Here is a 16,577-nt window from a genome sequence, read left to right on the forward strand (position 1 = left end):
TTACCCTGGGCTTTGAGGCTAATACTCAACACCTGACCAGCTTATTTGCCTGAGTCTATTATCAGCTTAAGGACCAAAGACATCTGCTCCCTGCTACTGGCTGGGAGATACAAAGGAGTCTTCAAGCCCACAGCAGGACAGTGAGGGTGCAAAGGACAGCATCTTGTCAGCACATATGGGTTTCTGAACAGCTCCACCACTGAGAGGGGGCAGCTCCTTGTCCCTGTAGGTAAGTGGCTTTGCTTCCTCCAGGCACAAACACTATTGTAGGTGCCTCTATCTTCATGAGTTGGTAGTTCCTCGGAAAACCTGCAAAGCTGCTCCTGCCCAAGCAGACACACTAGATAAATCTAGTTTGCATTTATGCTGCTCTGCTTGTTCAGGAGACACTGAGAAATTGATGCATTCCCATCTTGTCCTCCTAAGAGGGCTGCTAATCCAATAGCCCTAGTTTTTCTCTGGGCTCAGCTGGCCCCACTGAACTGGTCTCCTCATGCTGTTGGGAAACAGCCTCTGTGGTAGGCAAAAACCTCTTTAAGAACTAGGCTAGATCCTCCTCAGCTGCCCTCACACTGCACCTTTTGCTTGATTTGTCTAGTGAGAACAAGCAAACAAAAATCTGCCTACTGCAGATGTTAATACAAAGTGTTTTGAAATGTGTGTTGTGTTTTCTGTTTTGTTTTGTTGTGCTTCTAAAGCTTCAGCCCCTCTCTCAACATGAGAGTAATTGAGATGTTACCAGCATTTGCAGTAGTGTTACGGCCAAACTAATAGTCCTAATGTGCCCTAGGCGAAGCCCATCTATAGTTTAAGCAAATGCCATTTATGTGTGGTTACAGGGCAAAATGGCTCAGGATATGACAGAGAAGGAACTGTTTGAAGATGGAACTGGATCAGCTGAAAAGGAGGTGAAGAATGATAGGCAAATGGTGAGTATTTCATCCAAAATGGAAATGGCTTTTCCTGGGGTAATGTTCTGACCTGATTGTGCTATGAAGGGAAAACAAACCACAACCCCCTAAAATTAAACCTCATATACAGGCACAAGCATGTGAGTTCAAACCTATTGCCTCAAGACAAGCTTCCTCTTGGGGTTTAGCCTCGTGTCTCACAGTCCTGTAGCTGCAGCCCCATGGAGATGTTCTTGGGGATACCACAGCCATGGGTAGCTCTACAGTTCTCCTCTCCCAAAGGAGCAACTGGTTTGTAGGCAGATGACGAGCAAGAGTACAGGTCTGCAGTGATGGCTTGTTCTTGTAACCCATGCGGGGCATCTCCTTCCTTCCTTGCAGGTCTCCAAGACCGGCAAAGAGATCAAGGAGTACGTCGAATCCATGGCAGGAGAGGACCCACTGTTGAAAGGTGTCCCTGAGGACAAGAACCCATTTAAGGAAAAGGGTGGCTGTACAATAAGCTGACACCCTTTCTCCTCCCTCCCTGCCCTGGCCAGGAACTGGGCTGTTTCATGCAGGAGGCAAGACTGTAAGAAACCTGCTTTTCCTGTAGTCTGACCTTGGCACTGGGGAGTCCTGAACCAGTATGTAGTTGCATCTAAAGTAGCAAAAAAAAAAAAAAAAAAAAAAAGAGAGAGAGAAAGAGGAAAAAAAAAAAAAAGCTATCCTCTCCGCCCCCCCCAACACCGGAGATGAGGTTCAGCAGTCAGAGCAGAGTGTGTTTTTGTGCTCATGTAACTGATTTACATTTGGTTTCCGCCAAGCAAAACTTCTGTATTTTTAGCAGGCAGCAGCAAACTGGGCTTTAATGAAACCGTAGGGCTGTTCCTTGTCTCAGACTTCTCCAAGCAGACCAACACCAGTATAGGCTCCAAAGCCCCGAGCTGAGCCCCCCTCTTCCCACTCAATGCAGAAGAATGCTCCCAGTGGGATCTCACTTGAGTTATTACCGTGTTCCCCCATCTGGCACAGGCAGACAACATACTGTTGCTAGTTTGAGGCTTCCAGAGGTCTGAAGCTTTATTCTCTTTATTACGATGTATACCCCCAGCCCATTAATGCTATCGCCCCTACAGACCACAGCTCATACCTACAATGCATCTAGAGCCATGGGATGGTCAGAGTATGTCTGGGGACTTCAACCAACATATTGTGAGACACAGGAAGGCGCAAGGCTCCAGGCAGCTTGTTCAAAAGCTTAACCCTGCCTCTTAGTCTTGCAGCCACGGGAGAGTAAGCTGTCAGGGCCTTCCTGCAGCTATGGCGGCTCCATACACTGCCTTGGCTTTACGATCTGCTCTCCTCTGCTGCTGACGCTGTGCTGTGGGGAGGATGGACCAATTCCATACAGGTAGTGGTGCTGCAAGGTCTTGTCCCCCAATGTCTCGGTGACAGGGATGACTTGGAGCTGGCAGCCCAGACAGCCTCTGCTCAGAGATGGTGCATGCACCAGGTCAGACTTAAACACAGCAATGATAATTGCTACAAATTGAAGGCAGGAACAAACCTCTCCCACCACGTGGGATGTGGCTGTTTGGGAAGAGTTGATAGTGCAGAATTGTATTGGGCATAGCCTTTGTCTCTCATGATGCTGGTGGAGAAAGCAGCCACGGATAGGGCTCCAGAAGAGCATGGAGGTGGGCTTGGGACGACTTTAAATGCTGCACGCACAGGGAAATCGCTCCTGAACCCATCCGGAGCTGCGGTGCTTTCCTGGCCGCTGTGCCACTGCTGGCCATGCTCGGCGCTTCCCTGCAGGAGGCCGTGGGACTGGAGGGCCTCAGCCACCCAGAGCCTGCCCCCACCTGAGCACAGCGCAGAGGGAACCCACACCGATCCTCCGCGTCTGGTGTCGTGTACCTGCCTAGCCACGAGTACCTGAATCAATAAAGGTTTTGTTCTTTCTCTTGCCTACACTAAATAAACCCACCCCCTGTGCATTCGAAGCGCAGCCTCTGTCTCTTCTGTCTGGACAGGACGAGCTCGGAACGGCTCAAACCTAGCGACGAGCACCCTCAGGCATCCCCCTGCTTTATGAAGACCAGACGAAAAAAAAAAAAAAACTAACTAACTAACTAACTAAATAAATAAAGGCAGCTCCTGTGCCAGAACAGAGATTTGCTGCCCGTCCCTGCCGCTAATCCCGGCGGAGGCCTCAGGCGGGCCCTGGCCGGGTTAATCCCGGCTGAGCCCTCCGGGCCCTGTAGCAGCGCCAGCTCGCCCCGGCCCGCCCTCCGCGGCGGGCTGATCCACGCGCTGCCTCCCGGGGGGGGGGGGGAAGGAGCGTCTCTACTGTCGACCCCACGCAGGGGCCGCAGCTGGACTCCCTCCCCCCCCGCCGCCAGGATTTATGGTGCCGCCCGGGGAAGCGCTCCGCAGCCCGCCTTAGGGAACGCCCCGAGGCGGGGGCGCCGCCAGCCAATAGCAACGCGGGGAGGCGGCTGCGTCACGCCACGCGCGCGACCTGCGCCAGCATCCGAGCTGCGCCCTCCTCAGCCCCGCCCTGTCGGTGCTCGCGCGCATGCGCTCCTGAGCGCCGGCGCCCCCGCACGAAATGGAGGCCTGCGGGTGCCCGGCACCAGGGAGGACGGGAGGGCTTTCGGGGCAGGCCCGGTGCCGGCGCTCCCGCCCCGCTTCGCGACCGCCTCCCGCTGAATTATGGGGACGGCGGAGACAAAAATGGCGCGAGGTCCCACCGAGATTTGAACTCGGATCGCTGGATTCAAAGTCCAGAGTGCTAACCATTACACCATGGGACCGTTACGGAGGCCCTGGGCCGCTGCGTCTTGAGTCTCGTCCCCGCCGCTCTGGGCGCTCGCTCGGGCCTTGCCTCCGCGGCCTGCCCGGGGCCTCCTGCGGGGGCAGCCGCCGCAGGCAGCGCCCGGCGCCGCTCCGCTGCCCCGGGAGGGGGCCGGGATTCCGCAGCGCCGCCAAACCCGACGAAACCTGCGGGCTGGTGGCGCCGGTGCCCGCGGCAGCCGCCGTGGCCCGAAATGAAGGGGAGGGGGGCGTTGGGCTTTGCGAAGGGCCTGAGCCCCGTGCCCAGCGCCCCGCAGAGGTTCCAGGAGAGGATCCCGCACGCTCCGACAGACCCCGGTCGTGCAACAGACCGGGGCTGCGCCCCGCCGCCCGTGAAGAACAGGCGGCAACCTCCGAGGTTTCCCTGGGCGCTGCTGCTGCCGCCCACACGCGCGTCCTCGGCCACCCGTTTCCCCACCAGCACCTTGATTTCTTCCTTCCCCACGACTCGATGAAAAACACACAGGAACAGTGTTAGGTTTGTTTGTTTGTTTGTTTTTCTTCTTTATTAAAAAAAAATAAAAACAACCAAAAAAACAGTGGAGTAAAGCGGTTTGTGGCAAAACCTCGCTGGAAGAGAAATGGAGCCCATAATTCCAACTCCACATCCAAACCAACAAAACGCCTCACACCAGAGTACAAGGGAAGAACACGAATTAGATGAGGCAAGTAGGAGAGAAAGGGGGAAGGTGGAAAGAAACGTTCAGCTGAAGGGAGGAAAACCAGTATCATTACAATGAAGTACAATTTTTTTTGAGGAATAGTTTGAAATTGCATTGGAGCAGCCGCTGGAAAGAGACGTGGCTTTGCTCAGTGGGTTGATGAGCACTTTTGGGTCACCTGTCCCATGGACAAGGCGCTGCTGGGTGCTCGTGGTGTCAGGACGTGGAGTAAAACAGGACCTCATATTTGGCTCCATTGCAATTCATTGGATTGCTTTGCATGGCTGATGTGCTGCTCAGGACACCCCTCGCACTGCCATCAACCTCCACCAAAAGAGATGCAGAAACACATGGCCACTGGGAAAAAAACACTGCCCACGATTTCTCTAGCATCTCCTACCCATGCAAGATGGGGTTCAGCCCCACTACACTGGGGAACTGAGGAGGATGGAAGTTCTACTGCTGACAGAAGTAAATATCAAAGTTCAAAAGGAAAAAGTAATGGAAGATTGAGCATTTAAAAAAAAAATCAGTCACAACTAAACAGTTTGGACTGCTGAGGTCTGGAGCTTTTTCAACTAACGACCACTTTAAAGTGAAACGAAAGCCCATAAATTCTATTTTTAAAGAACATTTTTCTTTGGAAAAAAGAGAGTTTTTTTGTTTTGTTTTGTGTTTTGTGTTTTTTTATGTGTGTGGTTTTTTTTGTTTGTTTTTTCCCCTACACTACAGCATGTGGAGTTGCCACTATCTAGTTTTAATCTATTGTTGCTAAGAGGTAGATAAACAAAAATGACTTGGTTATATATAAGGTCATGCCCCTGTGTTTGACATGCAGTGAAGCTGGCAAACTCCACAGGCACCAGCCATTTGGGGCTTTCAAGAAACTCTAGGGTTTCATCTGGGGTTTTGCCTCACCTGGAGTGACCCTAAAATTTGTCAGTTTTCAATTCAGCCTAACAGAGCTGGTTAAAGAAGCAATGTTGGGGGGGGGGGGCAGTACGTGTCATGTTTTAGGGCCAGATTTCCTCCTGAAGTCAACAAATCTGATCTCATGATGAATCCAGATACATTTCAAATGAAACAATATGCTTAATTGCTTGGTAATGAACACTTAAACACATTACGGTGATTTTGACAATTAGCTTCTGCACTGATTCCAGCCAATCCCACCAATTTTCTGGGACAATCCACGAACAGCAACAGGAGCTGGATGCACCCAGTGCTGCTCTCCACCTCCTCCAGGATACAGCACCTGCTGTGCTCCTGTGCTGCCTGCACAGGAGCACAGCAGCTCTCAGTGAGCCATTCCCCACTCCATGCTGCTGCATCCCTATGGAAAACATTTACCAACTATGTCCTGCTGGACTTAGTGTTGCTTTTCAAAATCATTTACCCAAACCGGTCAAAAAATGGCTTCAATTCTGTCATAAAGCTGACTCTGGGGTCTTAATTTGTTGTTTTTTGTTTGTTTGTTTGTTTGCTTTGTTTTAGCAAAAAAATTCCTTTCATCTTTAGGTCATGTTGATACTTTGCTAATGCAGCTCACAAATACTTTCTACAGTTCATAATCCACTGCTCTGCCACAATAGCAGGGACAGGCTGCCACTGCAGACCAGGCAAAGCATCCTGGCATGCCCTACCACAACTCGGAGAGGTATTTGTCTTCAAGAAAAACTAAAAAGAAAATCATTAAGGTACAGTAAAGCAGCAGGGTTCAAACGCACACTAAATTCAGCAATGGGCTGACTTTCAAGGAGTCCAATTTACCACCCATCCTGACCAGCAAGTCTCCCACACCAATGGTCCCAGGAGCCTTCCTCATCAGATCTCTTTCCTCTTTATACTGCAACGCTCCCTAACTGTGGGGTGGAAGGACAGGGTACCAAACCTGCCTCTCCACTACCTGGGAGGATGTGTCTTCTGATGTGTTTGAAGACTGTCCCAAGGCAGTTCCCATGTGGCAGTGGTGCCAGACCCTCCCTGTGTGTCAATTGGGTCAGCCTTGAGGTAGTTCGCAGGTGTACATTTCCAGCTTGCATCATCTGCATGTTCTCTGAAAATCGCAATTTAAGAGCCTCTGGGTGGTTTTGCTCTGCTCCAGATCTTACCCATAATCACAAATTATTAAAAACAAGCAAAAAATAAACACCAAAACTAGTAAGAAAGGCTTATTCAAGGCTGAATTGGGATTCATTTTTCCCTCCCTACACATCATTGATGTGCATCTCCTAGGTGCATCTCCTACACAGTGTACCACAGCAGCTAACTCCTTCAAGAGAGTTTTGCAACTTTAGATCCTCATTTTGCCTAACAATAATTATCCTGTTGTGGCGCTCTGCTCCCAGTGAGCTGCTGCACAGGTCTGCCCATCTGACATCCCGAATTCATTTGAGCCTTGAACATGTTTATTTGCAAGCACCTGCTTGGAGGCAGTTTCCTAAGCATTGGGCACTTTTCCACCCACTTTCGACAGTCAGGCTTAATTAAAATGGAATTGAAACTTCCATGCACTAATTCACGCTGCCAGTCACCATGCCCTTCTCTCATAGCAAATCTGTGTTCTTCACCTCCAGCAAAGCCCAGGGCCAGGCTGGGCACAGCACATCCCAGCCATTTGCTCTGCCCGAGCTGCCTTCAGAACCAAGCACATAATTAAGATGTTTAAATATTCTTATGCCCTCTCAGGGACCTGCACTTTTCACAAGCTCACACTGATTTCATCCAAACAAAACAAAAGCCACAATAGGGGAAAGAAAGAAAAAAAAATCCCACACATCCCAAAATCTGTTACTTTTTTTTTTTTTTGGAAAAAAAAAGTTCCAAAAATATTAAAAGCCTTTTCTGTGAACCACCAGGGGACAGATAGGGAAGAACTACATTAAAAACAAAGAAATTAAATTTACGACTTCAACTGTTTTACAACAAGCCTGCATTTCTGAACTGTTTTTTTTTTTTTTTTTCAGAAGCTAGAAAACACAATATTTGGAGCTAGAAATTAAAAGAGAATTTTTTTCTGGCACTGATGAACTATTTGACTAACTTATACTGATTTTTTTTCCCCCACTCAAAACTTAAAACACAACCAAAATGTAATGCCCAGGAAACATGAAGTGTATGTTGGAGGCAGTTTCTTTTCAGTATTTACAATGGATTTTCATCTTTTTTGACTCTGTAAAACTCTTTCAAGCCTGTCAGTGCAGTCAGACTGCAATCATGACTGCCAGGAGGGAGCATGGCGCAGTTGTTGCTGCTGAACCCCAATTCGCTTCCCTACCTCAGTTGCACTTAGGGGATGAGAAAGTGGTCAGAACTTGGAAGAAAAAAACATTAAGTGTTGGGTTTTGTTGTTTGTTTGCTTGGCTTTATTTTGTTTGTTTGTTTTCTCTTTTTCCCTAGCTGAATGACAAAACAAGATTCTGATAGCATTAAAATGAGATGAACCCCAAAAAATCCACATAGCACCATGGTTGATAGTCCTGGCAACAATATTTTGCCTAGTATATGGAAGTGAGGATCACAAAGTGCTTCAGAGACATTAATTTGTTAATCCTCACAACGGGCCTGCGAGGTAGGTAAGAAGTATTACTCCCACTGGGGAGAAACTGATGCACAGATATTTATTTATTTTCTTTCTTTCTGTTTTGCCCTACGACCTCAGAGCCAGCCAGTGGCACAGCTGGGAAACAAACTCCCTGCTCTACCCATGCACTGCTTCCTGCCTGAAGCTCCCACCCTGGTACAATCTGATGAGCCCCAGGACAGCAACCAGAAACTCCCCCTCTCCTATCCCAGAGGCTCCATACGTGCCTGCCCCTGCCTCAAATTAAAAACTTTCTAATCTGACAGGAAAGGACAATTTCAAGAAACAAACTGACCTGCCATGCACCCACCCCTTCCAGCACCTAGGATGAGCAGGGCTGGGTTTGCTACCTCCTGGTGGGGGGAGGGAGGGGAGCGGGGAAGAGGATAAAATGAGGCAGAAAAAAATCTTCTAGTACAAAAGTGAGGCAGCAGCTCAGGAGAGGAGCAATTGGTGCTGCTCACCACCCTGGTCCTCAGTGAAGATGAAGCCACAAGCAAGCATCTGCCCTAGGTCCCTGCTGTGTCCCAGTCTGGCTTCATCAGATGTAGCAAACAGTGGATGTGGGTTGATTTTCTTGCTATTAAAGGGCTCCTATGGGAGGTTCCCCCCAGATTGCCTATTTTTCCAGTGCAAAGAGAGTAGCTGTCAGGAAGGAGGTACTGAAGAGCAGTTATCCTCCTTTCTGCTTGCTTTCAGGTTTTACTAGGGATTTGTTTCCTGCTTCTTCACTCCAAGCCTAATTCAAAGCTTGCTTGCATCTCCTTCCCCTGGCCCTCATGACTAGTCTGGACGGGGATCCTGGTTTATGCTGGTTTAGCTGTTCCCAGCTCAGATTGGCTCTGGAGAAATACAGAGGTGCTTAGAGGTATCTTCCTTACTGCGAATAATTTTATAAAGCAAAGTTGCTTTCCAGAAGTCCTGTTGAACTCAATGGGATGTCAGTAGGAATTTAAGCAGGTATTTAAGTGCTTCCCCAACCTGGGGAGAAGAGAAACGGCCAGCAGCAGACTTGCCTTTTCCAGGCAACTAGGTCTGCCTTATGAAACCACAGCTGATGCTGCCTTCCCTCAGGGAAACAATGATGTTCCCAAAAGAACTGCTCACTCTTATGTGACAGCACCAGTGATGTCTCAGTTGCCACAAAGACAGCCTCAGGCAATGGTGGCAAAGGGATCAGCCTTGAGGTGTCTTTATGCCTGCAGCCCTTTGCTGGTGAAAAGCATCAAAGGTGTCCCTGAATCATCAGACTTCAGGTATGTGTCAAGATCTTCTCACTGCAACAATCTGATTATCAGTATTGTGGGTGTTTTGTTTTTTTTTTTTCCCCTCAATGATAGTTTGCACCAGTTATCAAAAACACTTGCTGTTGAAAAATACAAATATAATCACCGATGTCTGAATACACTGATTTACGTAAGGCTGTAAGAAGTAGAGAGCCAGAGATTTAAATAAGAAACCGTTTTTCCTAGGACAAATGCCAGTCTCTGGAAGAGAAGGAAAAACAGGCAGAAGCACCTTCTTGTGGAGGGGCACCAGTGAAGGTGCTGCACAGGTGGGCAGGGGTTTCCTTCTGCTGCCACTGCCCAGCTTTGCTCCTTTGTTCCCATCTCTCTGGAAAAGGGCCAGCACTTCTCCATCACTACAGGTGAGCCTGATCCTGTGTTCCTCATGCACCCAAAATTTCTGTGGGGTTTAGGAGCGGAAGAGAGGAGTGAGGCTGGGGAGCCAGCTGGCCATTTACAAATTGACTTTACCACCACCGATATATTTCCAATTAATACTCAAGGAAGGGTTGTTTTCCTGCAGGTATAATGAAAAAATAACAAGATAGGACTTTTTTCTTTCTTTTTTTTTTTTTTTTTAAAAAAAAAAAAAAAAAAAAAAAAGCATATGAACCTCCTCAAGCAGACAGGGAGAGGTTCACACCTGTCATTCATTAGGGTTGTTCACTTTTTCTCTCTCCTTAGTGTGTGTTTGTATAAAAAAGGTGGCTCCCATTTATTTCTGTTGTTCTTTTTTTTTTTTTTTTGATTGATTGTCCTCAGTAAAACTGAGGTAAATCTCTGTAAAATATTTAACAGCATCATAGTGGAGAAGATGGTTTGAGACTTCCTCTGCGTCAACACAGGAGGCCAATTTGTTCGCATTTTGAAAGATATGGCTTACAACTGTTTGTAAAATTGCCCAAGCTGGCATAGTTTAAATATCAGCAAACCCCATGTACCCCACTTAGCATAGCCAGCTTGATGCCTAGGAATGGTGCTTGATGGTAAGTCTATCCTCATATTGCCTTTAGTAAAAGATTTCTGATTCCAAGCACTTCAACAATTTGGTTTCCTGATGGAGTTGGATGGACAAAGGCCTTTCATCCAGTGGCTTTTTTATTTGTTTCTATATTGAGAAAAAAAAAAAAAAAAAAAAAAGTCTTTCCGACTGAAAAAGTTGGTGGGCTCCAATTTGTCCAAGTTCTCAAAGAGTCGCGACATCTGACAGCTCTTGTGTCATGCTAAAATTCATTTCTGGCTTTAAAAGGCCAAAATAATATGCTGCTGCCATCTTTTCCACTATGTCTGAAGTTTCTGTCGTTCTCCATAGAGAGCTCATAACACTTGGTTACCTGCACATAACTCCTGGCTCATAAGAAATTATGAAACTTAACTTCTCTTTTCATTAAAAAAATAAAATATTCAAGACTATCAGCTTTTATATAAAATATCAGCAAGCCCACCCCCCAAAAAAAAATTGCTGAGGTAACTTCATACCTTGAGGTAGCTTTTTTTTTTCCCCTCTTTTTTTTTTTTCTTGTTGCTCAAACACACAGCAATATCTGGCCTTCCTCTACACCTTGTTGTTGTTGCAATGTCTAAAAGGACAGTAACTGCTGCTGTGTTCCCTTATCAATAAACCACCCGCCTTCCTGATGCTGCATGATCCAAATTCAAAGCCAGTTCTCACTTTGGAGGATGCACCCAGGAAAACGTCTGCTCAGATGGGAGGTCTGGTCTCCATTTCAGAAAGAAATGGTAAAAGCATCAGTGCAAGGTTTATTTCCAATTCCCTCTTTTTAAGCCTTGAATCAGCTCACCCAAGGCCACTCCCAGGTCTCCTCCTGCCTCCTGGGGCGCCTGCTTTGCCCCTCTCCCCACAGCACACTGCAGGCTCCAGGCTGCGCCACCTTCCCCCAGAGCCAGAAATAATTTTGCTTTTCTAACCCCCACCCCAATTTGAAGGAAAACTAGCATCAACCAACATTTGGGCTGGATTATAGAGAAACACGGCACAGGGGCTTTAACTGGCATGCAGCTCCCCCTGCTCCAGTCAGAGCCGTGGCCAGGGACTGCACAGGACCAGGGCCCCTCTGCCACAGCAAGGAATGCACACCAAGCCCTGCCCCAGCCCCTGTGTAGAGACAAGACCTTACCCCGCATGGAAGAGGCAATCACAGCAGTTACTGTCCCTTCCAAATACTCAGAATTAAAAACAAACCATTAAAATATATCTAAAATATAAAATCCTCATAAGAGTGACGGGAATCAGTAACCATCTTACATGTGTTTGACGTACATATTTGGTACTGTCTCATGAGAACAGTTATTCTTACCACAGAAAGAAGGGTGGTGGTGGTTGCGTTGTTTTTGAAATAAGGAAAAAAAAATCTTTTAATGTGCCACATTTCAAGAATATTTTTCTCCACCTAGAGAGATTTGGGTGGAGGGGAACATAAATAACCCCAGGAGAGTTAAAACAAACTGGCCTATCCCAAGTTTGTTAACAATATTCCCCTGGATATTATTTAAAAAAAAAAAAAAAAAAAAGCAAAACCAAAAAAGTTGTGTTGCCACACACCCACCTGTGGCTGAGCCCTGGAGACACCAGCAGGATTTCAGGGCACAAGTCTCTTGCTCCAGGTAGGGAAACTGAGGCTGAGTTCACATCCCCAGCCACCTGCAGAGGACTTTGCAAAGGAGCTGCTGCCCCTCCTTGCACCAAATGCAAGAGATGTTGGGGCAAAAGCATGCCCTGGTTCAGCAGCAAAACTGGACTGAAGAGCCAAGTCTGCCAAGGCTCTTTTTCAATGCCTGATATATCCAGAGCCCTAAATATCTGTCCTCCTTTACACCCCCAAATCCCTTTGGCTTTCTCCTGAACTCCAGAACTGCTCTGCATGCATTTAGTTCACATAATCTGATTACTAAAGAGATGCAGATTAATTCATACTTCCTACCAAGCAGGGTTTTGTTTTTTTTTCTTTTGTTATTGTTGTTTTATTGCTTTTGCTTGAAGGAAGGAGGGAAAACCAAAGCACTTCCCTCACCCCTTCCCTTCCCCATGCAGTTTGCGTCATCTCTGGAACAGGTTGGCACCTACACAGCTAAGATCACTGAGAAAATGGTCACTGCTATAGCTGTACATGCCACTTCTGCTATTATTTCAAAGGCTTCAAAAGAAACTTCTTTAAAGTAAACTAACCTAAAATGAAAACAAACATTAAAACAAATGAAACAAAAAAATTATCCTGGAAAATAGAGGTGCTGTCCTGGCTTCTAAGGCACTGCACACAGCACAGGTGAGAGGGAACTTCTCCAGCTTGCCCTTGGGTGTTCCTAAGATTCAATAGGTTCAGAGCTCCCAAGGGATCCAAATCCATTTGGCACTCAGCCTTTTTTTTTTTTTTTTTAAATATCCCCCCTCGCAATGGAACTTGTTACCAACGGGAGTTGGTGAGTTTGCTATGGTTTCTTAAAAAAAAATAAAAAATAAAAAAATAAAAAATAAAAAAATAAAAATCAAATGCTCCAAAAGGTTTAATAGCTCTCTGGAAATATCGATCAGCTATGCTGCCAAGGCAGGAGAGGGAGGGAGGTACAGGGAGATTCAACTTCAGTGAAGCCCTGGTGGGAGCCAGAGATGGATGGGGTGGTACTTCCAAAAGCTACTTAAATGAGAAGGCAAATATTGCACCCAGAAGAGGGGCTGAGTGCTGTGGCAGTTTTGCTGCACTGCCCATCCCTGGCACCCTGCAGTGCTCCAGCCTCAGCAGCACAGCTGGTTCTCCCAGTGCACCGCAGCACCTCTCAGTTCATTTAAGTAGCTGTTCTGGCATGGGGACCTAAAAATGGATCAAATTACGTGGTCTGATTCTTAACCTAGCCCTCTAACTTGGAAACCAAACTGCCTTTTAATGTCAACCAGTCATTGAAAAAATTGCATCTGCCTATGGTAACTGATTCCCAGCCACTCTTAAGCCCAGCATTGGCTTGTTCCACTTTTCACATTGGTGTCATTGCTGCTCTTATTTCCTCCTTGCTTGCAGCTGGCCGCTCTGTCCCTTCTGATGTTGCTGTTTCACCTGGGCCAGAATGTCTCTGATCTTGCGCTGTGCCATCTGTGGACAAGAAGAGCAAAGAGGAGAACTGGGGCCCCTGTGCTGGTGGTGTCAGAGCACCGCTCCCTAGCTCTCCCCCTGCCCAGCAGGTCCTGTTAAACTGCAGGGAAATGGCACTGCATGTCACGACAGATGTTGATGTAGGCAGCACAGGTAAGTCTGTCACAGGAAAAGTTCAGGACATTTTTTCATCCAACAATGACTGCAAAGTGGGATGGGAAAGAGGAATCTCTGTCACTGGTTAGTTTCAAGGCCATGTGAGATCAAATACTGGCAGGAATTGTTCGTGGTGGCACAGATGGGCTAGGTAACTCCTGGAGGTCTCTTCCTCTCCTATTTTACTATGGTTTTCTCAAAAAGTTGATTTTGGGACATCACACTCTGAATGCATGGACACATAAGCCCACAACTAAGTGCAGAAAAAACTTCTATAGGAGGACATACAGGTGAACACTACCCCTTATGAGCCATTAGGGGATCTACCAGCACCGAGCTGCCAGGACCATACCTGGCTGGCATAGAAGTGCCCAATGATCTTCACAATGACTTGCTCGTTCTCATCAGGGGTCTGATCCCGTGGTACCACCACCTCTGCTGCTGTCAGGTTCTGCAGCTCATTGACCTGCACGGAAGGGTAGAGACCAACTGTTGCATGGTGTGGGAAGAACATTCATGTCCCCCAAGCCATCCCACTGAGAAATCTGTCACTGGGATTCCCCTGGGTGCCAGCACAAAGTGGGTGCGCTCTCAGAGACATCGCAACCCCACGATGCTCTCATCCCCTTCCAAATGTCACTTTTGCTTACAGTTTTGCCTCCTTTGCCAATGACCCTCCCTGCAGATGAGGCAGGGACCCGGATGTGTGTCTCCAACTTAACTTCTTCCTTCGGTCCAAAAAAGTTTTCCTCCTTCAGCTTCCCATAAATCCTGCCTTGTGCCTGTAGAGGGGAAGGAATGCGGCATCAGGTGCAGCTTAAGATGTCCTATCCCCGCATGCCCCCTCAGTTCACCCAGCTTGGCAGGTATCCATCCTGCGGACCAGGGACATATGCCAGATCGCAATCAAATCCCAGTTACTCAGGGTTTTAAATCAGCTCAGCCCCCAGGAGGGCTGGTGCTGTGTTAAAAAAAGCCACAGTCCAGGGGAGCCTCAAAAGTGCACACTAAGAAGAGGTGGCCGTTTTGTTACTCCCCATCCAGCTTTGCAGGGAAGGGGATAGTGGAGGAGGGCACTGGGAGACCCCTTCCCCCACCCCCCCTCCCAGCGACGGCAGCAAAGGGAGGGACCTTGAACTGAGCTTCTGGAGGGCCCGTGATGATGACCATGCGCACTTTGGAGTCCGGCGTCTCCGGGGGTGCAATCTGGAGGGGAGGAGAGAGACGGTCACCGCAGCAGGGAGTTGCACAGGTAGGATTATGGCCATGCCCTCCTCCCCTGCAGTGCAGGATTGGGCACCCAGACACATCACCTGGGATTTTAAGGTGTTTTTCACCACCAGAAAGGCACCCACTTGGTGAGAGGTGCTGGCAGGACAGAGCTCCTTGACAGGGAGACACTACCTTAATAGAGGCACTTGCAAACCGGGAGAGCTGCTTGATGTGCTGGCCCTTCTTGCCAATGATCGCACCAACCGCCTGCGCAGGGATGAAGACATGCACCGTCTCTTGCTCCGGAGGCTGCAGGTACAGTGTTACTGCTCAGGCTCAGATGCCATCACGAGGATCTGGGCAGTAGAGGCCCCCCCACACTCTGCTAGCCCAAGTGACAGCTATGCCTCTCCTGATGGTGCTGGGTGAGTACTTTATCTGCTGTATTTGCAATAAGTTAAAGGTCCAGATTCTGCACCCACGCTGGACCTGACCCACCAGGTGACAGCAAAAGATGTTAAAGTCACAGCCCCATTCATTGCAAGGATCTTCCTAATGCAGAGGAGATCTCTGAGATGGAAACAGGAGTGATTTTAGCTGCCAGGTGTTCACCTACCATGAAGGAGCTGTACGGCGCGGCTCCAGAGACACTGCTAGGAGGAGGAGGTACTGCATTGGAGGAGGCAGGGAAGAGGCCAACAGCAGCCAGGTTAAGGCCAGGGATGAGGTGAGATTGCAGCTGAGGGTGAGAGGAGATAAATATTCATTGCTTTTACCAACGAATCCTCTTAGAGAGCACACATCAGATGAGAGGTAGGGCAGGAACCGTGCCCGGCAGAGCTGCCGTCCCTGAGCCAAGCTGCACTCACGCTCATGGCTGCTACATCGTTCTCATAGGCTTCCCTCACTTTCTTCATGATCTCCTGCTCTGCTTTGCAGCAGTTCTCAATGGAGCCTTTCACCGTGATCGTCCTTTCAGGGTTGTACAGAGTCAGGTCCTGCAATCTGACAATGGGGGGGCGGGTTAGCGTTACCCTGGTGAAGCAGCAGCACCATCTCCCTGCCATGCCTTCCCAGTAGTGTGTGTATCCTCCCTTCCTTCTCATGAAAGATTAGCTGCTATCATCACAGTAGGCACTGCACAGGCAGCACCTGCCCTGCTGCCAGTCAGAGCAGGGATCAAAATAATGGTTTGCATTGGGAAATCCATCCAGCCTTCCCCAAAAACACAATTTAAGAGGAAAAAAAACAATTCTCAGTGGCTATAAAACCCAGCCAGCCCTGTGGGCCACTGCAGCACAGAGAGGAAGAGGAAGTGATTAAAGAAAACATAATACCAGGATTTTTCAAGACAGCTTTGGGAACCAAAGTACCCATGCCATAGGTTGGTTTCCCATGTGATGGACAGGCATCTTCGCCCACTTTCATCCATCTCTTCCTCATCCTTCCCATCCACCCCATGCTGGAAAAGGTCTGCCCTGGTTTTCCCAAAGACAGCAAGGAGCCTTACGATGAGATGGTGATTTTTGTCTCTGTGTCCTGCTCCACTTTCTTCAAGTTTCGCCCTTCTTTGCCAATCAGGCGCCCCACAAAGTTGTTATGGGCCAAGATTTTCAGAGGCACTTCATCAGCTCTTGAGAGAGGAATGAAAAAGAAAAAAAAAAAAAAAAAAAAAAAAAAAAAAGAAAAGATTACTACTGCACTACTGCCAGAAGAAGAGAGATTGACTACAGAGTGACAGGGTAAATTCATGTTTCCTTGCTCAAAGTACTCCAGCTCTCCCAAGGCATGGCTCCCCCATGCAGATTGGAGTGCCACACAGG

General features: G+C 48.1%; 2 protein-coding genes and 1 non-coding gene across 5 annotated transcripts in view; 1 reads left to right on the forward strand and 2 right to left on the reverse strand.

Moving 5' to 3' along the window:
- The first annotated feature begins 174 nt into the window (after positions 1–174).
- On the forward strand, positions 175–1,451 carry GNGT2 (G protein subunit gamma transducin 2). The gene is made up of 3 exons (XM_032202880.1): positions 175–229; positions 840–929; positions 1,293–1,451. Exons 2-3 carry the CDS (start codon positions 846–848, stop codon positions 1,416–1,418), a joined length of 210 nt encoding a protein of 69 aa, XP_032058771.1. The 5' UTR covers positions 175–229; positions 840–845; the 3' UTR covers positions 1,419–1,451.
- Positions 1,452–3,640: 2,189 nt separating this feature from the next.
- On the reverse strand, positions 3,641–3,712 carry TRNAQ-UUG. The gene has a single exon. It is a non-coding gene; the product is annotated as a tRNA-Gln (tRNA).
- A 9,581-nt stretch (positions 3,713–13,293) lies between these two features.
- IGF2BP1 (insulin like growth factor 2 mRNA binding protein 1) overlaps positions 13,294–16,577 on the reverse strand; it is a 29,110-nt gene continuing 25,826 nt past the window's right edge. For 2 of the 3 annotated variants that reach the window (XM_032202809.1, XM_032202806.1), the window contains 8 exons: positions 16,265–16,387; positions 15,624–15,759; positions 15,374–15,493; positions 14,947–15,069; positions 14,674–14,748; positions 14,193–14,324; positions 13,895–14,008; positions 13,294–13,386 (listed from right to left, as the gene is read on the reverse strand). In XM_032202809.1, the coding sequence (XP_032058700.1) occupies positions 13,294–13,386; positions 13,895–14,008; positions 14,193–14,324; positions 14,674–14,748; positions 14,947–15,069; positions 15,374–15,493; positions 15,624–15,759; positions 16,265–16,387 (916 nt within the window). Of the gene's footprint in view, positions 13,387–13,894; positions 14,009–14,192; positions 14,325–14,673; positions 14,749–14,946; positions 15,070–15,370; positions 15,494–15,623; positions 15,760–16,264; positions 16,388–16,577 lie in introns of all 3 variants that reach the window. The other variant, XM_032202808.1, reaches the window with a different exon arrangement.

Source organism: Aythya fuligula, chromosome 24 (assembly GCF_009819795.1).
Source record: "Aythya fuligula isolate bAytFul2 chromosome 24, bAytFul2.pri, whole genome shotgun sequence".
NCBI classification, from domain to species: domain Eukaryota; kingdom Metazoa; phylum Chordata; class Aves; order Anseriformes; family Anatidae; genus Aythya; species Aythya fuligula.